Consider the following 25,660-nt stretch of genomic DNA (forward strand, 5'->3'; position numbering starts at 1 on the left):
AGTGAGCAGGGTCTGAGAGTGAGAGCAGGACATCGTCCGTGAAGAGGGAAATCTTATGCTGCTCCCCCGTGAAGGGCAAACCCCTTATGTCCGATTCTCTCTCACGGCCAGTGCCAGGAGCTCAATGCTCAAGGCAAAGAGTAGGGGGGACAGAGGACAACCCTGCCTAGTGCCCCGTGAGAGTGGGAAGAACGCTGACAAGTGACCATTAACCATGACTCCAGACCAGGGGCTGCTATAGTTCGCCTTCACCATGGTTAAGAACTTGGCTGAGAAGCCAAATGCCTTCAAGGTCCAGAACAGGTAGCTCCAGTCAACTTGGTCGAAGGCCCACCACGACCACTGGGATCCAGAATTTGTTGGCCTTTTCAACAAGGTGGATCACTCTCCTGGTGTTATCATGAGTTTGACGCCCTTTAATAAAGCCAGATTGGTCCGGGTGGATGAGGGCCGGTATCAAGTCCTGGATCTTATTCGCGATAATGGAGGAGTACAACTTGGCGTCAATGTTAAGCAGGGCTATAGGTCTGTACGATGCACATCGGGAGGGATCTTTCCCAGATTTAGGGATGACCGATATCACGGCTTCTGCCATGGAGTCCGAAGTCAATCCCTCCTCTCCCATGCTATTGAACAATTGTACCAAGAAGTCACTCACATCAGTGGTGAAGGTTTGGTAAAAGAGGGCGGTGAAGCCGTCTGGTCCAGTTGCTTTATGGGGCTTCAGCGCTCTAATGGCCTCCACCACCTCCTCTCTGGTGAATGGGGCAGAGAGCAGCTCGTTGCACTCCGCGGAAACCAGGGGGAGCGGGCATGACCTCAGGTACGCCCCCTGTTCCTGGGGGTCAAGAGCGTCTGCCGAGTACAGAGCCGCGCACTAGTCCCCGAAGAGGCCTGCTTTGGCTTCTTCCTGGTGTGTCAAGGAGCCTGTCGGGTCTCAAACACCCCCTATATATTCCTTCTCCCTCTTGTCCCTAAGTTGGCGGGCCAAGTGTTTCCCCACCTTATTCCCCTGGGAATAGGAGAGGCGCCTCAGTTTCAGCCAAGTAAATCCCGCTCTGTGATTATAATGAGCTCTGAGTTTGCCCCTAATTGCCATCAGTGGTCGTAAAGTTGTTCTCAAGGGGTTTTGCTTATGTGCCCGTTCCAACTCTGAGAGTTCCTTCTCTAGGTCCTCCCTTTCAGCCCGCCGTTGTCTATTAAGGGCAAAGTTGAGAGTTATGCAAGTACCCCGTATGGTTGTTTGAAAGCGTCCCATACAGTAAAAATTGAGGTGTCATCGTCGAGGTTGATTTCAAAGTAATCGCGAATGGCCGTACGTAGTTCCTTGCAGGATGGTCAATGAGGCTGGGAAGTACCACTTGCGGTGGACGTTCGCACCCGGCGTCAAAGTTTAGGCAGACCGCAAGTAAACTGTGATCCGAGACAGATAGGGGGAAGATTCTACCTTCACGTAGGTCCCCTCTCAGCGACTGACTTAAAAAAATATGGTCTTGCCGAGAGTAAGAGTGGTGGACATGAGAGTAGAAGGTATAATCCTTAGAGTGGGGGTGAAGGACGCGCCACCCGTCTACAAGTACTAGGTTCTCAATGGTGCGTTGTGCATCCTCAGAGAAAAGCCCCGCCCGATCTTTGGTGATGCAAGCTATCTAGGTCCCTATCCAAAACTAAGTTAAAGTCTCCAATGACAACTAGGGCACCCTCAACAAAGTCCTCTACCTCTCGAAGCAAATCATGTAGAAACCTATTTTGACCCACATTGGGGGCATTTAGAACTATGAATGTAAACACCCTACCAAGTAGCCCGCCCTTGACCATGAGCCATCGGCCCTCCATATCACTACGTACTCCCATAGGTTGGAAATGGAGGGTCAAGCGGAACAAGAGAGCTACTCCTCTATGTTTCGTGGAGGCCGAAGTTCTATAAATAAGGGGGAACTGCTTGTGTTTGAGGCGGGTTTCGTCTTTCCGAGCCAGATGGGTCTCCTGAAGGCCCACCACATTCAAATGGTGATCGAGCACATATTTCCATACTTTCTGGCGTTTCTGGGGGGAGTTCAGACCCTTTACATTCCACGTTCCTAAGGTGATAGGCATCTGGTATTACGAACCCCCCCTGCTCAATCAGTAGTAGTAAGCTGGCAGAGATCCCGCCTCCCAACTCTTCCCGCCGGGCCCCCTTCAATTCCCCCCGCATGTGAGTAAGACATTGGAGAGAACATTCTCCGAATGGCACCATCCCATCCCCACTCCAAGTACCCCCAGTGCAACGTACCAAAACCAGATTCTCCACTTGAAATCATGCAGCCAGATTCTCCTGCTACCACCACTGCCCTCCCCCTCCACTCTCCCCTTCCCAAACCTTAGCAAAAACCCAACAGAACAAAAGGAAGCAACAAAGAGTCTCATATAGAGGTCCAGAACAAGGACCCAAGGGATTGACAGTCCCAGGATGTGGACGTCCATAGAAACCCTCGGGGGTCGGGGTCGTGGTACCAGTTAGTGTAACCCAAGTCTCCGGCCCGGGGTATCTTCCCAAAAGTACATAAGAACCCACGGTACCTGAAAGGGAGGTGTCCCTCCGATGCCGATCAACCTTCCTCCCTGGGCTCACGCCGCCCAGGAGCTATCCTTTGATGACGCCTCCGTTACCGTTGCCACAGAGGCAACTGCTGCGCCTCTCTCCTGCAGGCTGACCGTGGTGTCCGGCCTCCCTGAAGCAGCCGTCCGACCCACTATTTGCCAGGACGGGGAATGCCGTTTCTGCCTTGTCGGGGAACCTCCTACCCTCGGGAAAGGCACAGCGTCATCTATGCCCAGGAGGTTCTTGGCTTCTTGCAGGGATCTGACCTGAACCAACCTGTTCTGCCATCTGAAGATAAGGCAAAAGGGATGGCCCCAGGAGTAAGCCACGCTCTGCTCTCGCAGGAAGGCTGTCACCGGCCGAAAGTCACGTCTCTTCTGAAGCGTCGAGGCCGCTAGGTCCTGGAACAGCTGGGGACGATGGTCCCTAAATTGCAAGGAAGAAATCCCTCGAGCTTTCCGGAGTATACGTTCTTTCAGCTGAAAATCATGTATGCAAACCAGGATATCGGGGGTAGAGCCCCCCCGCCTCGCGGCAGACCAACTCTGTGGACCCTGTCCATGCGAATCTAGCGAAGGTCGTCTTCTCCCATGATTTTCAGGAAGAGGGCCTCTACATAGCCCCTTAAGTTTCCAGCTTCCCCATCGCAGGGCACGGCTCAGATGCCAATGTTGTTCCGGCGGGACCTGTTTTCCAAGTCCTCCGCGTGGGCCTGGAGGTCCAGATTCTGCTCTGTGAGTCAGATGACGTCCTGTTGGAGCTGGTGCACCTCGCCGGCCCATCCTAAGTCATGGTCTTCCAGTGTGGCCACTCACTCCCCAATGCCATCTACATCCCTCCTCACCTCGCGGAGATCCGAAGCAAGCTGGGAGCGGAGCTCCGAAATATCCTCCTTGATAGCAGAGAAAAGTTCCAACATGAAGGCCTTAGTGGCTGGCGCATCATCGTCCTTCTGCTTGGGCGAGGCGCTGGCCCCCGGCGAAGCCGCTTGCTGTGCTCCCCTTGGCGGGCCTTCTTTCCCCTTTTTTTCCTAATGGGGCTTGGTGGACATCGCATCAGCTCCGTCTTCCCCACCAGCCAGACAGAGGGCCAGACCGGATTCCCCGCCACTGGCCCAAATTGCCCAGAGCGATGCTGTGGCTCGCACAGGCAGTGGTATGGAGCTAGCCTCGAGGGCAGGGGGGCACCAAGGGCCACACAGGTTCTCCAGCTGTTTTGTTCTCGAGCAGACCGCACTCTGGGTCTACAAGGGGAAGGCCACGCCAGGCCGGGGAACCCCTGGTTAGAGTAGTGTGAAAGTCCGTGACAAGGCCCCGACTCAGCCGGCACCCTCGCTCACGTGTCGCCGAGCCTCTCGCAGTGGTCTTACCCTCGGATGGGTTCCGCCTAACTGTTGCATCTTCGATGGGCCCCCGTCCCGGTACCGTTCGGCACTCCAGGCCCACTCAGGTTTCCTCACGCTATTGGCGGCGCTCCACCAGGTGCCCGAGTCACCGCCACTGCCTTCAGATGTGTTGCAAATGTCGTCCCTCGGATAGGCCCCCGGGGAGTGGGTCCCTTAGTCCTGTAATTGGCCCAGACCACTTGCGGGGTTTATATCCCAGGCTGCTCACAGATCTCAGGATGCAGTTCAAGGCGGTAGATGCCCCCGGGGGGGGTCCGGTCTCGCGCCCCACTCCTTGCACTCAGCTGACTCCAAGCGGCAACTCCCAGCAGGGGGGTTCCAGAAGTGTCCAGCCCCGCCGCCTCCTCTCTTACAGGCCTCAAAGCCTCGGGCTCAAGTGACAGGGCCAGGTCCCCCACAGCAGATCAGGCACCCACACCAGGGCAGACCAACCTCAAGCCCAGATCCCCTTGCTCACCAGACAGTTGACGAATTCCCACTGACTGACCGCTTTCCGGGTAACGAAGATCCTGCGGGCCTCACCCAGGTTGCAAAACTCCGCCGCTCTCTGCTGACCGTCACTGGCGTCACGTGGGGTAGTGGCCTCGCTGGAGATCGGGGACCCCCGAGCCAAGTTGGGACCCCACTCAGCCCTCGATGTCCCCCCAGGTATCAGGCTCCGGTAGTGCTGGCTCCACCGCTCCCCGCACCGGGCCTGGGGTTGCAGAACGATGACAGATCGCGTCAGGGGTATCGGCCAGGAAGGGCCGCAAAGCCTCAATTTGCGGCCGCAGGTCCTTGGAGGTTGCCCGATCCCTGGGGACCGCACGTCACAGGGGGCTCGTGGAACCCGGCACCGGATGCTGCGTGCGGCTGCTTCACCGCGGGTGGCCCCCAGCTGTCCCAATGTGGGCTCCGGATGTCCGCACCTTGTTGCCGCAGGTTGGACGGGCGCGGGAGGCAGAAGCAGCCCGGTCGGCCGGAAGCAATGGCGGCTGTCCATCCAGGCCTCCTCCCGCTATGCCGTAGATTGGCAGGTCTCTCGCATCGGAAGGCCGGAAAAACACACCACTCAGTCCCGTTAGGCGTCAGGCGCCAGCTAGCACAAGATAGAGCCCAGTGGTGGCTTTAGGAGGCAGCTTCACAACGCTCTGCAAATCGTGGTGCCGGAGAGACACAGAGGCACGTCTCACTCCGTCGCCTTCTTGGCCACCAGTTGGCATTTTTTGTTCGCTCGGGGTCCTCAAAGTCAAGTTAACGACTGCGAGCGAGCAAAATGACATCCCGGGCAGACTGTTTCCTCGTTCGTGAGCAGCATTATCAAGTTGTCGATCACAACCGTGGAAAATAAACCTCCCGGCGAGATTCTCAACACAGGGAGGTCAGGAGTCTCATTGCGAGTGGTCGCGTATGCTCGCAACCGTTCGCAATAAAAAACTACCAGTCCGTGTGGAGAAAGCCACAGCTCGAGCAAAATTCTACTTAAGCGGCAGAAAACAACTGCTTGCACTGTGCAAGATGCCGTTTGCAATGATTGCACAGTGCGGACAAGCATCCAGCACTGTGCAATCATTGTGAACAGCATTTCTCTACCGCACTACGCATTGCTGCGTAGTGCAAAGTGCACTTCACGTAGCTTTGCGTATCGCTACTACGTGAACCATGCTCAGAGTTATTCACGGTATAGAAAAGGTGGGATAAACTATAACAGTTCATTTCCTGGGGAATGAGCTGGAGCTAGGTTTGTTGGCCTTCCAAAAATCCTCTGCATCCGTAGGTGATTCAAAAATGTGGGACTTGCGATTGAGCTGAAAGCAGAGACACACCGGGTACAGCATAGCATACTTCATGTTTGCACCACTCAAAGACCTTTTTATATCTTGAAATTTGTGCCAGGACTCCTGAACAATGGGAGTGAAGTAAGGAGAAAAAGAGAGGGACTTGCCCTGATATTGTAATTTGTCGCTGTCTCAGGCCTTTTGCAAAGCGGCATCCCGGTCATGGTAATTCAGGAGCTGGGTGACGATGAGTTGTGGTGGGGCACCAAGGTCAATTAGGGAGTGAGTGTTCTATGAGAACGTTCCATCACAGATGTTGAGGAAAACATATCTCATTCGAATATATCCCAAGAGCCATTCCACATATGCTTCCATGGGTCCGGTGTTGGTAGATTCCCCCACCCCGGGTATCTGCATGTTATTTTGCCATGATTGGGCGTCTAAATCCTCCGCTTTGGCTGCTATGACCCAGAAAAGTCATTCTGTGCATTTCAGGCACTTGATCACTGCTGATTGCGCATCCTATATCTCCAAAAATGCTGTGCTCTGCAGCATCAATTCAGGCCTCATGCTGCTTGATACTCCCATGCATGCCATCCAGGTGAGTTGCCAAGGTATCAAGGCACCCATCTATTGCCCTGAGGCCGGTTCGCAGTTCCAACTATTTAGCCCCTGTGCTGTCCGCAGATGGTTGGTCAGTCTCGAGAGAGCCTGTATGCCGCAAAGGGTCACTGCATGAAGGTTCCTTATTGCTCTCCCATCTGGGGGTCTTTTCAGTTTTGAAGGTGAGTTGAATTTTTTTTGGGTGCACATGGCCCATGGTAAACTCAGAAGTCAAAGTGGCAGTTAGGTCATTGCCATACAAAGAATTTACTGTGGAATAATCAATACTGGCACCTATGTACGTTAACAAGAGCAGGCCCAGAGCAAGGGAAATACAGGTGGGTGCCCCCAATGCCCTCCACTACTGCCATCTTCCACCTGGTATCAAGGCCAGATAAGAGAGAGGGCCTCAGAACCACCCCCACATCACAGCGTCCCACACAGGCCCAGTGTTCCACCTCAACTCACCCCCAGGGAGTGTGGCACGTTTGAATAAATAACTTCGTGAAGACCCAAGAAGTGTGCAGCGATTTCATTTATTTGTATTGAATATATATATATATATTTTTATATTCACTGAAAAAACCATAGGTTATAGACCATATATAGTTAGGAATTTGCATTTACAAAACCTTGAAAATTCACTGAAAAAAACATTGGTTATAGACCATATATAGTTAGGGATTAGCATTTTCAAAACCTTAATTTACTCGCACAAAACCATAGAAATTCGCATATATAGTTAGTTGCAATAACTATATATCGCGCACCCGCAATCCACTGCTGATGATGTCACATATTACATCATTCATGACATGGTCAGTGACATCACTGATGACATAACTGATGACATCTCAAATGACATCACTGATGACATCTCAAATGACAGGGCAAAAGGAAAAAAGAAAAAAAAATTGCGATTTTTCGCGGTAGAGGCGCTTGCCGGTACGCCAACCGGGCAGCTAAACGGTAGCGTAACGGGAGTCCGACATCTTGTGTTTTTGGAGCGTCCGGTTTGCGTACCGGGTAGCGTTCCGGTAAGCGTAGCAAGGGGAAAACCAAGAGAAACAGTAAAATAAAATTTAAAGGAATAGATTTCCACCAAACTTGGCAAAATTGTAGGGACTGTTTGTTTGATGTGCCTTTGCAAGGCCTCAAGATATGTGCACGTGTGGATTTTGTCTAATTAGGGTTAAAAAAATATATATATATCTGTAAGCGTGCTCTGGCGCGCTTACGTTACGGGTTTTTTTTGCGCTGCAGAGACGATACGTCATGTTTATGTGACGCGTCATGAGGCGTCTCACGTGGCTAAGTGATACGTCACGTAATAAAGAATATATTTTACAGCTATAGATATTAGCTTTTAAAAAACCAATGAAATTCACTGAAAAAACCATAGGTTATAGACCATATATAGTTAGGAATTAGAATTTACAAAACCTTGAAAATTCACTGAAAAAACCATAGGTTATAGACCATATATAGTTAGGAATTAGCATTTACAAAACCTTATTTTACTTACACAAAACCATTGAAATTTGCATATATAGTTAGTTGCACTAACTATATATCGCGCACCCGCAATCCACTGCTGATCATGTCACATATTACATCATTCATGACATGGTCAGTGACATCACTGATGACATCACTGATGACATCTCAAATGACATCACTGATGACATCACTGATGACATCTCAAATGAGATGACATCACTGATGACATCACTGAAGTTCTGAGTATGCCCCAAAAATGTCTAGGATATTGAGGTTCTCTGCACGGAGTGCGATGGGTCTGCCAAGCATATCATGTTGTCGGTATCAAAAAAAATTAAATCTTCCCAGTCTGGGACCCAGTGGAGGTCTATGATCTGCGCACTCCTGCAGATCCAGGCCATGAGTGGATCCAAGGCCTCTGTAGACAATAGTGGTGCCAAGGGAATCCTTGTCCGGAAAGTTTAAAGCTCCTGGACCACAATCCCTTAACACAAAACTCTTGCACAGGGTCTGTTTAGAACAGCCTCACCCAGGAGAGATTGTACTCACCTAACCCTATTTTACTAAGCACCGCCAGCATATATGGCCATACCAACAATTCAAAGGCCTTTTCAGCATTGAGGGCCAGAAGGACCCCTGCTTCTTTAGGACCAGCATTATGCATCAAACAGCACACAAAGTGGCATCTATTGTTTTGTGTGGCCTTGTATGACATGAACCCAGACTGGTCCAGGGTGATGAGGGAGTCTACCGCGTGTGTGAGGTGGTTCCCCATTATTTTCATCAAAACCTTTCTCTCAACATTGGCAGTAGTTCTCCCTGATCCCTCAACATGATGAACATTTTGTGCATTGACTTCACCACCTTGGATTTTACATACAGTCACTGGATGTTGTCATCAGTGATGTCATCAGTGATGTCATTTGAGATGTCATCAGTGATGTCATCAGTGATGTCACTGACCATGTCATGAATGATGTAATATGTGACATGATCAGCAGTGGATTGTGGGTGCGCGATATATAGATAGTGCAACTAACTATATATGCGAATTTCAATGGTTTTGTGTGAGTAAAATAAGGTTTTGTAAATGCTAATTCCTAACTATATATGGTCTATAACCTATATTTTTTTCAGTGAATATATATATATTCCGTATGAGACTGCCAAACATTGAGGTACCACACATCAGCGATTTTTCACCTTTTATTCATCACAAGTGGCAAGCACAACCGGCATCTCCTGGCAGCAAGGTATATCCAAACGCGTTTCAGGCTCTGGCGGCTCTTGTTCACTGGTATTGTCAGAAGGCAAGGTTTGGTAGATTTGCACTGAGGGTGCGGCGCTTAGGTGGATCGCCATAGTGGGAGTGGCTTGTCAGCACTCTGGTATTTGTAGTTCATTCATCTTTAGGAGTGCCACCCAGGCCCGGAATGACCATTGGGGGCACCGGGCAATCCCACGGTGTGCCGCAAGGGTGGGGGCTGGTTTTGGGCCCCTGGGGCCCGTTTTTGTTATAGGGCCGTTTTTTTTCAGGATTCCTCTCTGCATCTTCCACCCTCTAATGTAGGCTTGCCTCTGATTGCTGAAGGGATTTACATCTGCTTCTCAGAATCCCTGGCAGTAGACTGCAGTTGTGCCACAGAGGACTCTGTCTTGCCCACCCTGTCAGCCAACTTTTTTTGGCCTGATTGGAGAAGTCCGAAGTCCAGAGTGAGCAAATCTATGTCATTTTCCAGTGAGCCTTAATCTGATTGGCGTTGATCAATCAACTGGGTGGAGCCCTTGTCCTTTCACGCATTTGGTATGAAGCCTTACTTTGCCACTTTAGTGCGTACCTTTCATCTGATGCAATAAGGCACAGTGTCCACAGACAATTGCTGTCTGAGTCCAAAGATCGGAGGCCTCCAGACACAGAGGTTGGCCGCTGTTGTCTAGCCACTTGACGGCCCGGCCTCCCACAAAGGGGCCTACTCTGTGGTCCGCTGGAGGGGAGCAACCAGGCCTCCATTTGATATCCCCATGGTAGCTGTTGTAGTATTAAAGAATACTAATACAAATAAAATATGAGTAGCTGGAAGATTTATTGTAATAATAAATCCTAGGTAAGAAAAGTGTGGCTCTCCCCTTGGCCAGTCCAACAGCAACTGCCAACACAGGAATCTAAACTCTATAATAAAAATAGAAGATTACAACAGTAGCGCCACCCCCTAGCCTGCAGGAATGCCCTCACTCATCTTCTTTGCTTCTGGCACCTGCAAATTGCTGCAGGCAAAAAGCTGGGGCTCCCTGATGCCGCCGTCACACTGGGGCCATTCCTCATCAAGGAGTTATGTCTCTCTTTCAGTCTGTCGTGGATCATCGAGCATCCACTGGGGCATCACCACCATACTGGGTACCTTCACAGTCCCTGAAAGAGCACAATACTTACAGAGGGCTCCTTCGGTTCTATTAGCGCCCTGACTCCTTTGAATGCTAAACTGCAGCAGCCTTTTACCATATTCTCTTCCACCTGGCAGAGCTGAGATGTTATTTATTTCCTTATTTATGGTGTCATAGGTGTCCCAGTCACTCTCAGGTGCCCCCTAGGTCCACAGTCATCACCGCCATCAATCCGAGTCTTGTAACGGCCCGCCTTCACACTGGCAGTCCTGTGCCATGCAAGGTCACTCCTCTCACAGTAGTCCCAAGGGAGGCCAGCTCACTGCGCGTCTTAGGTCGATGAGGCTACTTGCTCCAATTCATTACCCCCACTGCAGACTCCGCTGGTGGCCCGGCAGGGCCCCGGACTGTGTGCCACCAGCCCCAAAGTTCTGCTTCACCTCTGCAAAACTGTTTGGGCCACCTCGTGGAGGAGAGGGAGCCTCATGCATTGGGCATGTGGTCCATTAAAGGGTCACTCCCATCTTAAGAAAACTGTAGCGTTCTCAAGAGCGGCACTTGCAGGGCACTCCTTATGGTCCGTCCCAACCTCTCCACATGAGGGAGGCACTGTTGTTGGGGGGCTAACTCAGCGCACCCCAAACTGCAGTAAACAGGCCGTACTTAGGGCCATCGGCATGGTGCTTCAGAAGCTCACGTCTGGCTCCATGAACAGCTGGCCACTCCTCCGTCAAAGTGCCTTTTCGATGTTAGTAAAACAAAATATATGCCCCCACTATTCAAAAGCTGTGAGGTTTTTCTAGACTCTTTGCTTATGTGGAAGGACACTATTCAATGCAATTTGTTTAGGCTACTTTTTGACTCTGCCGATTTAAATGCCCAAACACTCCTAGAGGTCAATTTATTTAAATAGCCTCTACCGCAAGCTAGCTACATTTTAAATGTCTGGCACCTGTGCAAGTCTCCAAATGAGTACTCAATGGCAAAGGCTGGAATTTTATAACGCTATAGAGCTATTAGAAATGCAAGACCTTTGGAACTCTTTGCTATCTCCAATACAATTTAAAAGCATTTTAAGAACGCAATGCATACTTAGAGGCATACTATCAAGAAACGGTGTTAACATTATCGCTGCTTTAGCGGCAGAAAACTGGCGCTAAAGTGGCGATAATGGGCTTGATAATATGCCCTTGAGAATTCCAATAGAAGCCCATGTTCTGGTGTCAACCTGGGCTTCTATTGGAATTCTCAAGGTCATAATCTCAAGCCCTTTGACGCCGTGCTTGAAATATGCCCCTCTATTTTACTAATGATAACATTTGCATTACACGAAAGCACAATGACACTTTACTAGCTCCTTATGTTTAAGGTAAGTTTCAACCTTACCTCGCTGGAGCAGTGCAACTAAGCCTAAAATTAATATTACCAGGCATAAGGGGAGATTTATCAATGTTACACGCAAAGCACCTTGCTGCCCTGTGATGCATGAAAGGGATAGGGCAGTAATGCGCCTTATTTAACATCAGATGGTGATGGGTTATTTTTTGAATACCTGCTTTTTAAATTAGTTTACATATGTCTTTATTTCAGTGTTTGACTGTGGTGAGAATTTGTTTATGGCAAGTTATCCTGCAACTTGGAAAGAAGCTATTCAAAGGTGGTATGATGAACAGAAAAACTTCATATATGGGAAAGGTCCGGCACATAAGGATGATGTTACTGGGCATTATACTCAGGTAAAAAGTTTTATAGTGATGCATTATTGACTTTCTATACCTGCATTGAAATATACTAGGATATATGTATCTGCACTTCGTGGTTTTCTACAAAACTACCTCTGAGACATACACATTTAGTCAAGTGTCTATTCATAAGCCTTCCTGATTTTCCATGTATGTTGATGGTACTGTGGGCCATTGCAGGAGAGTCTAAATACCCATAATGTATAACCATGAAAATCAGCTGCACATTTTTCCAGTGACAGCCCCAATGCCAATAGTTACTTCAAACTCATATGTTCAGGTATTTCTAACAAACTCACAACACCCACACAGTGATGGCCTTACACAGACTAGAACTACATTACAATCATGCATAATGCTCCATAAAAACGCCTGTATTCATTTACTATAAGATCCTTAGAAAGAAAGAAGAAGAAGAAAGAAATTGAGTTTTCTAAAGCGCACATAGCTGCCCTGAGGCGTCCAAGCGCTAAGAATACCAACGGAAGCTTAGGTAGGGAGGGAGGAATGTCTACTCACTATTTAGTTGATGAACAAAAGCATTTTCAGCTGTTTGCGGAAAGATACGAGGTCGGGGTTTGATCTTAAATGCTGGGGAAGGGCATTCCACAGCTTGGCTACATTATAGGAAAAGGAGCTGCCTCCCGATCTTGATTTCATTATTTTCGGCACAATGGCCAGATTGGCAGAGGTTGAGCGCAGCTGTCTGGCAGGATGATAGGGTGTAATAAGGGGGAGATTGATTGCAGGGCCTAAAGACCAGAAGGCCTGATGTGTGATACAGAGTGATTTGAAATTAACTCTTTCCCTAACGGGAAGCCAGTGCAGTCTCCTGAGGCCGGACTTTACTGAAGATATGCGGGGGATTTGTAAAAGAGTCCATCATGCGCAATTCTGTATCAACTGCAGTTTGCGCAGAGTAAAATCAGGAGCTCCCAAATATAAAGCATTCCCGAAATCCAGCCGTGATTGGATCAGGCCCAGGACCACGGTCTTTCTTGCTTCGAAGGGGAGTAGAGGGAGGATCTTTCTGATGACTTTAAGGATGCCGAAACAGATGGCAGATAGTTTTATTGCCTGCTGGTCAAATGACAGGGACCTATCCAGCCAGACACCAAGGCTCTTATTGGTATCTTTAGGAGCAGGGGCAGGACCTAAGCTGGGTGGCCAAAGAGTGTCGATAGAGGGTGGTGCAGTACGACCTAGGAGCATGAGCTCAGTCTTGTCTCCGTTGAGTTTGAAACAAGACTTGGTCATCCAGCTCTTAACCCTCTCCAGGCAACCAGCAGGATCCACACACGCTGAAGATCCCCCTTCCTGTGCCAGAGAGACCACAAGCTGAGAGTCATCCGCGTAGGTAATGATCTTAATACCATACGGACGGACGATCTCAGCGTTTTATAGATCCATGTATGCTGATTATATTAGTTTTATGTTCATATAAATTCTTCAAACTCTATAGGCATGAAGTAACACTGCATGTTTTTCTTATCCTTAAGCCATTAAAATGAAACACTGTGGGATCTTTTCACAAACAACATGTTGTACTGTACACCAAGAATACTAAACGCATACCACAAAATGTTTCTTTGGAAACCTTCCTGTGTAGGTCTCAGTCGCTCCCTCGTCTATCTTTTCTGTGTAGAGATCTGACCGACTGCTGAGATCTCTACACACCTATGCATACATTTGTAGTAAGAGAGTTAGGGGCTGGAAAATGGAGATTACTAACTGCACAATGGGAGGGGTTTCGGGAGAGGCAAGGATGTTGATTATCCCATTCCCTGTTCCTCCTTGCAATTAAACCACAAGTTTAATCTATTCACCCCAACCAATCATTACAGGTCTCTCATTAAAAAAACTAGCATTTAAATCCACAGTGCATGTGGACTAGAAGCTCATATTCACCAAAAATTCTAAATCGTCAATACAAGCTTTCATGGGAACAATTGAAAAATATGCTCTAGTTTCAGGTTACTCTCTTATTAGAGGCAAACCAGACATTAGTCACCTAAACATCCTATGTACTAAAAGTATTCTAGGGGTCTCAGTTATAAGCTAGCAACCAAACTTTCTGAAATACTTGAGACAGGAGTTTAAAAACATCCTGGTATAATACATTTAACATAATGAACAGCAACTATCTGTAATAATCTCAGACATTTCAGATGGTTAGTCTCTGAAGTTTTTAATGAAGCAAAATAGAATTGTTAAAGCTGATCTTTACCCCAGTAGTCAAGTACCTGATAAGTATGTTACCCATTAAATTATCAGAATATTTTAAATAAGTAAACCAGCTCTTTTCATCCGGAATAGGTAAAAACAACATGTAGCTCATTAAAAAGAATAAATTACCAAAAGAGATTGAAGGAGTGAACCTAATTAACTTTAAAAACTATTAAACAGCCTTTCCATGTAACCAAGTAACACACTGGTTGATAACTGAGAACAACTATCAACCTCCTTGGCTAGCCCCAGAGAAAGTCCTATTGAAGAACCTATCATATCTCATTCCTCACCATCCACAAAGTAAAGCTTCATCATTCCAAGTTAACTATTACATTTAAAGCATCCAATAGAAGTTCGCTATGGATCACTTTTTAATACAAGATAGATGGTAGGCCTATTGTATGGTAAGAATTTAACCACATAGTAATCCTTCTTCTTAGGGGCTTGACTCAACTAACAGCTGTCATTCATTGTTATAATTCAAGGTATTTATGAACTAAATACTGCCGAATTCCCCAACTTTTCATAAATCAAAGCTGCAATCACAAAAAGTGGCATACTATCAACTAAGACCCTTCACTATTATATATGGGGAGGCGAATTTCTTACATCAGCTGTTGCACTCGGCCGGGCTTTGCTCCGCCGTGGTGTTCCTAACCAGGCTTGGCTCCGGCATTATTTCCCTTCACTGTGGTGTTCTCGGCCGGGCTTGGCTCCGCCGGGGGACGCTCTGACTTCAACCCCCAGCTGCCTCAGCGCTACAGGACGCCGCCCACGCAAAAGGGAAGCGCCGAGAGGCGCATAAAGGAAAGCACGCCGTTTAGTGCATTGGGAGGCGAATTTCTTACATCAGCTGTTGCACTCGGCCGGGCTTTGCTCCGCCGTGGTGTTCCTGGCCGGGCTTGGCTCCGCCATTATTTCCCTTCACTGTGGTGTTCTCGGCCGGGCTTGGCTCCGCCGGGGGACGCTCTGACTTCAACCCCCAGCTGCCTCAGCGCTACAGGACGCCGCCCACGCAAAAGGGATGCGCCGGGAGGCACATAAAGGAGAGCACACCGTTGAGTGCATTGGGAGGCGAATTTCTTACATCAGCTGTTGCACTCGGCCGGGCTTTGCTCCGCCGTGGTGTTCCTGGCCGGGCTTGGCTCCGCCATTATTTCCCTTCACTGTGGTGTTCTCGGCCGGGCTTGGCTCCGCCGGGGGACGCTCTGACTTCAACCCCCAGCTGCCTCAGCGCTACAGGATGCCGCCCACGCAAAAGCGAAGCGCCGGGAGGCGCATAAAGGAGAGCACGTCGTTGAGTGCATTGGGAGGCGAATTTCTTACATCAGCTGTTGCACTCGGCCGGGCTTTGCTCCGCCGTGGTGTTCCTGGCCGGGCTTGGCTCCGCCATTATTTCCCTTCACTGTGGTGTTCTCGGCCGGGCTTGGCTCCGCCGGGGTACGCTCTGACTTCAACCCCCAGCTGCCTCAGCGCTACAGATTGCCGCCCAAGCAAAAGGGAAGCACCGGGAGGCGCATAAAGGAGAGCACGCCTCCTCGTCCCGCGGGACGCGCGCAGGAGCGCCCCGGGCGAAGGCCGGGCAAAGGGCGGGCCCTCTGTGGCCCTCAGAGGCCTGAAGAGACTGGACTGGGCCAGGGACCCTGCATCGCCTCATCCAGACTGTTAACGTGCTGTGTGCACGTAAGACTTTACTTTTAAAATTATTAGCATTGTTGTCTTAATACCCGATTGTGAGTGTGTAGACTAGAGAGTATCTGTGTGTAAGTTGATAGACTCATTGCTTATGATGTCTAAACCCAAAACTGATAAGGTGATGGTAGGCCCTGCGTCTATGGATAATTTCCTGGTTAGGAAAGTAAACCAGATTAATAATGATAGACGTGCATCGTTGGGGAAGGCTTCTATGACAGGGGACTTACTAGAAATACCCCCTGACATTACTCCGCCCACAGATTCTGACGCTAATACCAATGATGTCATTTCTATTGACCCTCCAGTGCCCATTATAGTGAGTGTTGAGGTCTATTCTGACCCACTGGTGCAGTTAATTGATGATACCGGTGTATTGAATGAGACCCAACCTGAAACTAGGCCCCTGAGAACTTGTAGAACAGTATCTCAAAAAGATAATGGTAAACATAATAACTCCAAGGCTAAAAAAAAGGATGGTAAAACGACTAGTGGCCCTGCCGCAATAACCCCTTTTGTTTTTACAGGCACTATTGGTAATGGGGGTAATTTAAACTCTGATTTACTTGCCTCATTTATAAAAAACCTTGAAGTTTCTTTAACAACAAAAATAGAAGAGCTTATTAAACCTCTACCCAATAAGATTGATAACTTAGCAAAGGAAGTTACAAGGTTGGGTGGCCTGTTATCATCACAGAAGACTGCAACATCTGGTGGTACAGTTCACTGTGGGGGGAAAGGGAAAGAAACTGTTGAAGTTAATGACACATGGAATAAGGGTAGGGGGAATACTGTTGTAGCGGCACCAGCAGGGCCTGATAGACCTAATATACTGGATGCCCCAGTGGTATCTGCCCCGCAGTCACAACCATCTATAACACCCCAAAGCAGTAGAACCCTCAGACCCCCAAGGCACAACCGTTATCTAAACTTACCACCTGATTGTGCTCCATTTGTGGCAGTACTGACTAATGTTCCTCCTTGTGGCACACATCCTGCATCTCCCTATGACGAATCCCACAGTTCCTTGAAAAACAAGACTGTGGCGTGGCTTAATAAAAATTGTGGTTTTCCCATCGCATATTCTGACCAGATAATGGCAGTTAGACGCGTAAACTGGGTGGGACCTTCTAAAAAATCCGGCTCTGGAGACTGTATAGTCATCAATTTCAAACACCCTCAGCATGTGGCAACTGTTCTTTTGAGAGCTTCTTCATTGGTCTATAATGTAAATAGTATTTGTGTACGCCCCTTTGGTTATTTCTATGCGCACCTCTGTAAACCCACACCACAACAGAGCTTAACCAGGCAGGCGTTTGAACCATATACTCCTGTTCAAGATACCCAATTCTTTTATAACATCACGAAACCTTGTAGGTCAGGTGGACCCAATGATGTTTATAATAGGAGTACTAGTGTTGGCCATTATCGTCATGGTACGGATCTAATTACACAGAATAGGTATGAAGCATTATCTGGGCTTGAGATGTGTGACTGACGGATGGCACCTGCGGCTCAGGACACTGTGGCTACAGGTGAACTTACAAATATAAATTCAGATAACCCAGTGGCCACTAACCTAGGATGTCATGTTGTTTCTTGGAATATTGCCGGTCTTGCGGCGAAAATGTGTGATGTAAATTAGGTGACTTATATCAAACAGTTTTCGATCATCTGTTTACAAGAAACCTGGGAGGTGGGCTGTAACCTTTTTCTGGAAGGTTACAAGGCTTTTTATGTACCAGCTTTGCCATCTTTAAGGGGTAGGCCGAAGGGGGGCCTTGTAATTTTTATCTCTATATTAATACCTTGCGGAGTACGTAGAGTTGAAGCCAAGCACACAGGTGTAATGGGATTGGCCTTATCTGGAGGTAACGTCCTTGTGGGTTTGGTGAATTTCTATAATGCTATCTATGATAGTGAGGCCAGGAATGACATTTTTATTCTAAATTCTTTTGTCTCTAATAATATGAAAGACCTAGGTCATAACTTGATGATTATGGGGGACTTCAATTTGCATCCTTGTATAGATCCATTACATAGGCGCTTACCAGAAATGTCTTGTGAACGTGCATGTTATCTCCATATGGAACACACTAAGGAGGGGGAATTGTGCAACGATCTAATGGATGACCTTGACCTTTCACTGGCCATGTCTCTTAAGGACCCCTTATATTGTTTTGATATCCCAACCTTTAAGGGACATGGTAGGGGTACCTTTATAGACCATATACTGGTCTCTCGGACAATGCAAATTTTTCTAGACTCTTTCTGCATTGTCTCGAGTGAATTCAGTGACCATAATCCTCTAACAATCTGCTTAAAATGTCCCTGGGTAAAGAAGGGAAATAAGATCATTAGTCAAGGCAGTCTGGGAACAACTGATGGGAGGAGGAGGTTAAAATGGTCAATGGTGTCTGCAGATATCCTTTATAAAAATATTATTGAAAGGTGTACAGAGGATATCAAAGTTTGCATGATTGAGGGGGGCGACCCCAGGCTAGTGTTAGAATCCTATCAATATGTGTCGGAGAAGGTGTCAGCGCTTCTTACTGTCCCTAACAAAAATCAGGCTAAAATAGGCCCGAAATGGTTCCGTCATGATTGTACCAAAGCTGCTCGCAATTTGAGGGTTGCATTGTCAGCTTCGCCAAGGAATCAGGAGGAGGTAAAAGCTAGCAGAAAAGAATATAAGGCTATTACTGTTGCCCGTAAGGAGTTCCTTAGGAAGGAGGCTTGGCAGGAACTACTTGATCCCTCCACCCTGAAGAGCAGCACCAAGTTCTGGGCACTGGTTAAAAAACCTTTTTTGACCGAGGACCCATGTGATGGACTTGTTTGCTGCATAACAAAAGAAGAATGGGAAAGCTACTTTAAAAGCCTGTACTACTCAGAGGGTGTTGGAACTAGGGCTGCTGTCCCCCACGTTAGGAGCAGTAATATAACATTTGAAAAAAGCGAGGTTCTGGTTGCCATTATGGGCCTTACAGCAAATAAAGAGCCTGGTCCTGATGGAATCCCGCCGGACCTTTACAAATATGACCCAGCTTTCAGGGCTCCAATTCTGGCTGCTGTATTTAATGCTGCGGCCAGAGTGGGTTGTCCAGGAACGTGGGGATTATCAACTATAGTCCCTGTCTTTAAAAAAGGCGACAGGGGAAGTCCTCTTTGTTATCGACCAATATCCCTGATTGATTCAATGGTTAAAATTATGGGGAGAGTCTTGCTTCAACGTCTAGTAAGCTGGTTGATTGAAAATATTATTATGTCGGCTTCCCAATATGGCTTTTGTGAAGGCCGCTCTACCATAACTCAGTGCCTTAATATGTTTCCTATTTTGAATAAATACACTGTTGTACAAAAAGGAGCAATTCACCTAGCCTTCATGGATCTGTTGTCAGCCTTCGACTGTGTTAACAGGGGGAGGCTGTGGCAGACCATGAGGGACAAAGAAACAGGGGGATTGTGGATTTCCTTGCGAACTTACATAATGACACAAGAGCCAATGTGAGGTTCTCAGCGAATGGGGAAACCACAGGCAATTTCAGTATTAATAAAGGAGTACGGCAGGGGTGTATCATGGCCCCATTTCTTTTTAATTTTTATATAAATGACTTAGAGTCTGAATTGCAAGAGGTAAAATCAGATTGTCCTAGAGCTGGTACGAGGGGTATTCCTTTACTTTTATACGCTGATGACGATGTTTTATTATCACGAACAGAAAAGGGTCTCCAAGCACTTTTGAATGCTTTTAATAACTTCATGTCTGATAGGGACCTTATGGTCAACAATTCGAAATCCTACATTATGCATGTTGGCCGTCAACCAAAAAAGAAGTTCGTTTTTAAATTAAATGATGTTGTGATCCCTGTTACTAATACGTTTTCATATTTGGGTGTTTTATTTGATACTAAGCTCAGTTGGGCTCCGCATTTGGCCAGGAAGAAGGGTGAAATGACCAGAGTGAATGCCTCGATTTTTAATTTTGCCAGTAAATTGGGGAAAAAGCCGATGGTGGCCATGATGCAACTATATAATGCTAAATCCATATCCACCGCAGTTTACGGCAGCGAGATATGGGGCTATATAAATGGCGAACAACTACAAATAGCCGAAAATAATTTCTTAAAGCGCTTGTTGTGTGTCCCAGGTAGTACACCGAATCTAGCTGCACATGAAGAGCTTGGCTTTCAGTATATATCAGATATTGTTGGTCTGAAACCACTGTTATGCTGGATAAAACTATGGTTAAGTCAGGATATTCCCTTAACCCACAAGATACTGGAAGATCTTGTATCACTGGATTATGCCATGTGTGTATCCTGGCTCAAATATCTGAAGTCCCAATTTCTGAAGCTTGGTCGCCTAAACGTGTTTGAAAATCCGAGGGATATAGTTAAGGGTGATGTTGCAGCAATTAAGAGGGCCTTTTTTATGAACCGTAGTGCCCTTAGAGATGAAGTTGAGCTCTTGAAACCAAATGTTAGAAAGTATATCATGTTAAGAACCTGTGATACAATGGAAATGTACCTAACATGCTCCTTTACCTCTCATGATAAATTTTTGCTGACACGATTCAGGTTCAACATCTTTCATCATATTTTAATTAGACCAAAGTTGGACATTTTTAAGAAACCTGCAGCACCCTGTGGCTGCGACGTGATTCTCCACAGGATATGCTGCATTTTATATTTATATGTACATTTTATGAGTACCTCAGTAGGCGGTATCTTGTCACTCGTTTAAGGAAATTAAATTTTAAACAAATCAGACTTGCCCTTGTATATTTACAGCTATTGCATTCTGATTGTGTTCTCCAGGTGTTAGAATATTTAAAACTATCTGTGAGAATAAGAAAATGCCTAGATGAATAATTGTGATTTTCAGCTCGAAGCACTTTTTGCACTTTTTCTGTACATGGGCTCGACTTGCACTTTTTTTTTGTACTGATCTTGTCTACTCACTCTGTTAAGAAACTTACATGTCTTATGTATTTATTTTATATTGATCTTGTAATTTTGTGATGTTTTTAAATGAAATGTATAATGTATTGTACTTTTATGGATTGCAATATATCCGAAATAAAGTCAATTTGAATGAATGAATATATTATTGTTAAAATTAGACTGTCTACTAAAGTCTTTGAATAGTAGCCTACCAATATTTTTCATTACCATCCACTCCAAAGAGTTTCCCTTATATGATACTAGGTCCCTCATAATGGGGCCTATAATCCAAATTGAACAAACGAAATCTACTACTATTAGATCTAATGCTCACTTTAGTTCACAAAATTATCCTCAACAATTGGAAAGACCAACACATGATTTTTGTCTATGTCTTTTGAGAATATCTAAGGTGAATTAGAGTTGCGCAAAACATTTTGACACCATACTACCATTAGATCTTATTGAACCAAACAATGTGGTACAAATAAGGCTTGTATTTGGCAAACAACAAATATCTTTAAAAACTGCATGGAAGAAACTCTATTGGAAATTGTCAGATATTGAGTTTCTGGTTGGCAGAGGTATGCACCGTAACCAATCAGGAACCACAATCCTGGGCAGGGAAAGTCACAAACACACCCTAATTTAACCTGTGTTCATATTTTGATAGCTTGGCACAGAGGAGTCAGGCTTAACTCAGAAGGAAATGTGGAAAGTATTTATGCAACACTTCAACCAATAACACAGTAAAATTATCACAAAAAGAATGCATGCCAGTTTAGAATACCCAGGAATAATTTGATGAACAAATTAAGGCCAAAATGACAAAAATCCAATTCACAGAATGTGAGTTAAGCATTTTAAAAGTATACACTGAAATCTAGAGCTTAAAAGCATAAAGTGCCAACCAGGGCTATATGGTTGCGCTAGGCTGGGTCAAATACAAAAGTTCAGGCTGACCTCCATGGAGTACAAGTCATTCACAGGAACTAAACCTTTACCTCTGAAAGTACCTTAGATGCATCGCCATGGAGGACAAGATGAGAGATGCAAAGCTGGGATGCGCCATTGACATCGAGTGAAGGTGATGTATCGGCTCCGAACCAAGCATAGTGGATGATGCTCTGGAAATGGTGTTGTTGCGTCATGGAGTCGGCGTTGTGTCGGAGTTGATTCTCACAATGAAGGCGATGCGCCGCAGTTATGGACATGTGCTGGTTTGGACCTGCTGCATCAATGGCGATGCTTGGATTCTGCTAGAGCAGCACTTCAGACTCACTTCCAAAGATCCAGGATCCAGGACTAGGTTGGCACCACTTGGCAGGGCAGACATACAGATGGCACAGTCTAGGTGCTGTAGCAAAGTGGTTGGAAGTCTTTGAAGTCCCTGAGATATCAGAACAGGAGGCAGGCCAGCAAACCACTGCAATCACTCTGGTTCTGGGTCCTGTTATTCTTCTTACCCAGGCAAGAGAGAAGCAGGCAGCATATCAGCACAGCAAGGACACAGTTCTTCCATAGCAGCAGTCCAGCAGAGCGGCAGTCCTTGAGAAGCACTGCATCCCTTCTTCCTGGCAGGGTATCCGCAGGTTCCCCAGGTCCTGAAGACTTCAAAGAGGGGCTTTGAAGTGCACAAGGGCCCTCCCTTCCTGCCAAGTCTCCAAACTCACTTCAGGGTGTTAAGCATTCCTTTGTGTGGGAACAGACCACAGACTATTCTGGTGTAGGTGTGGGGCTATGCCCAGCTCCACCCTCCCTTCCTTCCCAAGCTGTCCTATCGGAATGTGGATGACCCATCAAGTCATACCTAAGATCCCTTTGTGTGTGGCTGTCTAGAAGGAATCCCCACCCTAGACATGTATTGGAGGCAGGCCGTAGGCACACAGAGCTAAGAGCAGAACAATGCCATCTTTCTTAAAGTTATATGGAGGGAGGTTTTGCCCTAGGACTATAGCGCAGTGGGGCCTTTAAAAGTGGAAAACTGTGGGGGTTACCTGGCTACTGTTTCGTGGTACTGCTCTTTAATTCAACAGACATACACTACAAGAACCAGCGTTGAATAACTTCTCAGAAAGTGCCAAAATGCCAATGCCGACGCGTTTCGAGTTCCTGTAAAACTTATGGAACTCTCAACAGGGCTTCTTAATTTCCAATATGATTCAGTGTGTAGAGAAATCTGCAGTGTTCAGATTTGTATTGCCTGTTTTAATTTGTGTTAGGTTCATTCCTATATTCATGAGATGCTGAGTCGTGGAAGACGTCTTTCATTCATGCATGCCATTGTTTTATTGTGTAAGCAGGACTGTTCAAATCGCTTCTTTCCTGATTGTTGATAAATCACGTTTTTCTTTTTCTTGTGTGACGGGCTTCCAGCAACACCGGGGAATAACTTGCTGCGGTGATTTCTGCCTCTTTAGTGTCAGGCGGCATCTCCGTGTGTGTTCTTTCGTGAGTGCAATCTTCCTGACTCTCTTCTTTACCACACAGCCATTTCCGTCTTTAGCGAAACGCGTCGGCATTGGCATTTTGGCACTTTTTGAGAAGTAATCTTCGAAAAAAACAGACTGCCAGTGTATACAATACTAAACTATATAGGTTCATTGTAAAGTAGTGTGTAATAAGAAAAGTGTATTATTCACCTTGTAAATATCTCACTTTTGTCAAGTCAAGTCAAGTCAAGTAATTTATATAGCGCGCTACATACCCAGAGGGTCTCAAGGCGCTTGAAGAAGGGTGGGGAATTACAAGTCGAAAATCCATGTTTTAAGTTGCTTTCTGAATGCAATGTGGTTCTGAGTGAGGCAAAGGTGAAAGGGAAGTGAGTTCCAGGTTTTAGCCACCAGGTAGGAGAAGGATCTTCCTTCCATGGTGGTTTTGTTGATGCGGGGTACAGCAGCAAGGGCTTGGTTGGAAGAGCGTAGCTGGCGGGAGGGGGTGTAAACATAAAAGTACACCTCCTACCTTTTAGATTAGTCTGCACCCAGCCATATGGGTTACTCAGGGCCTACTTTAGAGATCACTTATATGTAATAAACAGGGAGTTTGTGGTTTGGTAAGGTATTTATTATGCCTAGTCAACATGACTGTTGAAGACTAGATTCAGGGAGTAATGGCAGGCCTGAGTCAAGTTTAGAGGGCTATTTAGGTGGGTGTACAATAAGTGCTGCAAGCCATTTAGTAATGTCAAATTTGCAGGCCCTGGGTATGTGGCATACCAAAACACAAGGATTTACAAGTAAATTAAATATGCCAAACAGGTGTAAACCAATTATACCAGGTTTTAGGGAGGGCACAAGCACTTTAGCACTGATTAGTGATGGTAAAGGGCAGAGTCTGAAAGTCAACAAAAACGAATTCAGCAAAAAAGGGGAGGAAAAAGGCAAAGTGTTTGAGGGTGACAACAGGTACACACTATTTTCACATTTGTCCATCCTCTTATGCATAAACCTATGAATTGGTCGCCAAGTCCATCGTGCTGCAAATTATGGCAACACACAGACCTTGTGCAGGTCTCTTCCTATTGCTTTCCCATCTCTCTCTCATTCTCTCTCGCTCCCTCTCTCTTTCACTCTTTCTCTCTCTTCTTAGGAAGTCAAATTGATCTCTTTTCATACTATTCCCTGATGGAACCGTGTCTAACTCCCATTATCCTCAAAGGTATACTCCACAGTATAAATTGAATCCAAAATAAATATGATTCTTAGCTCATACAACTGTGAAAATATCGAAACAATGCTTGATGCTTTTAATAACAGGATCTGTATTACCATGAGGATAAGCTTGATAATCAGTCTGCTATGTACTAACTTGTTGCTATACTCTGTTTTTTATTTCGTTATGTTCTTGCATGATTATAAAACAATACACTATTTTGAAATAAAAAAACATGAATTGAGTATGAAATGAAGTATGAAAATTCAGCATTTAATTAAGCTAATAGACATGCAGAACATTGTTCATTGAATACACCATATAAATAGGTTTTACAATAAAATAAATCGATAGTTTCTTGTTCAAATACATTTTTGTTTTTCAATAATTTAAAAATGGTATCGAATTTTACCATTACTTCCTAGCCTTTTTAAAGTTAGACCCAAAATGAAGGCCCTTTGTTATTTTTAGCACATATGCAATGTTTACATAATTTTAAGCGTGTTAGAATCGGTTGATCGAACATTATTAAAAGTTAGTCGTAGTCCACAACAGAGCAGGTTCAGTTTATGAAATTGTTAAGTAGGTTATTCAGTTCTGAAAGTAGAAGCATGGCAATACAGGGGAGCAAGTAAAAGCTAATTTCCTCAAACTACCTTCCTCCTTTCAAATTGATGGCATAAGCTTAAGAATGGTTTTCTAGGAGAACTTTGCCTGCTAAAACACAGGAAGTGGATCCTGTCATTTCCAGGGTTTTTGCATTTACCGGAAGTAAACCTTGCCAAAGAGACCATCTTGATGGGACTACCGCAGCCAGCGTGAACTTCCTAATCAGCCAAGCCTGCAGTTTCTTCAGTGCTCTGAGTAACATGAGTAAAGACTGGAGTAATTTGTAGCTGGCCACCTTGTGAACACTTCAAGTGTTGAGAGGCACTGCATTTTCCACAAACCCCTTATCTCCTGTCAGCAGTCATGCTAGAGCATGCACTGCAAAGACCCACACCAGACCTTAGAGGCCAGTCCCAGACATAGGTACTAGTGTATGTCTTGCAAGAGTTGAGTTACATTTGTGGAGGCAAATGCTAAATTGGAAAAGAGAATTCACAGCACAATTTTCGTTATCATTCTATTTATGTAGGTGACAATGAGTCAGCAATGTTGCACTG

General features: G+C 46.1%; 1 protein-coding gene across 1 annotated transcript in view; it reads left to right on the forward strand.

Moving 5' to 3' along the window:
• Window positions 1-25,660, forward strand: part of LOC147706966 (serotriflin-like) — a 75,338-nt gene that overhangs the window by 12,443 nt on the left and 37,235 nt on the right. Inside the window, exon 3 of the mRNA XM_086925606.1 lies at window positions 11,822-11,967. Coding sequence (XP_086781732.1) covers window positions 11,822-11,967 — 146 coding nt within the window. The remainder of the gene's footprint in view (window positions 1-11,821; window positions 11,968-25,660) is intronic.

Source organism: Lissotriton vulgaris, chromosome 6 (assembly GCF_964263255.1).
Source record: "Lissotriton vulgaris chromosome 6, aLisVul1.2, whole genome shotgun sequence".
Taxonomy (NCBI): Eukaryota; Metazoa; Chordata; class Amphibia; order Caudata; family Salamandridae; genus Lissotriton; species Lissotriton vulgaris.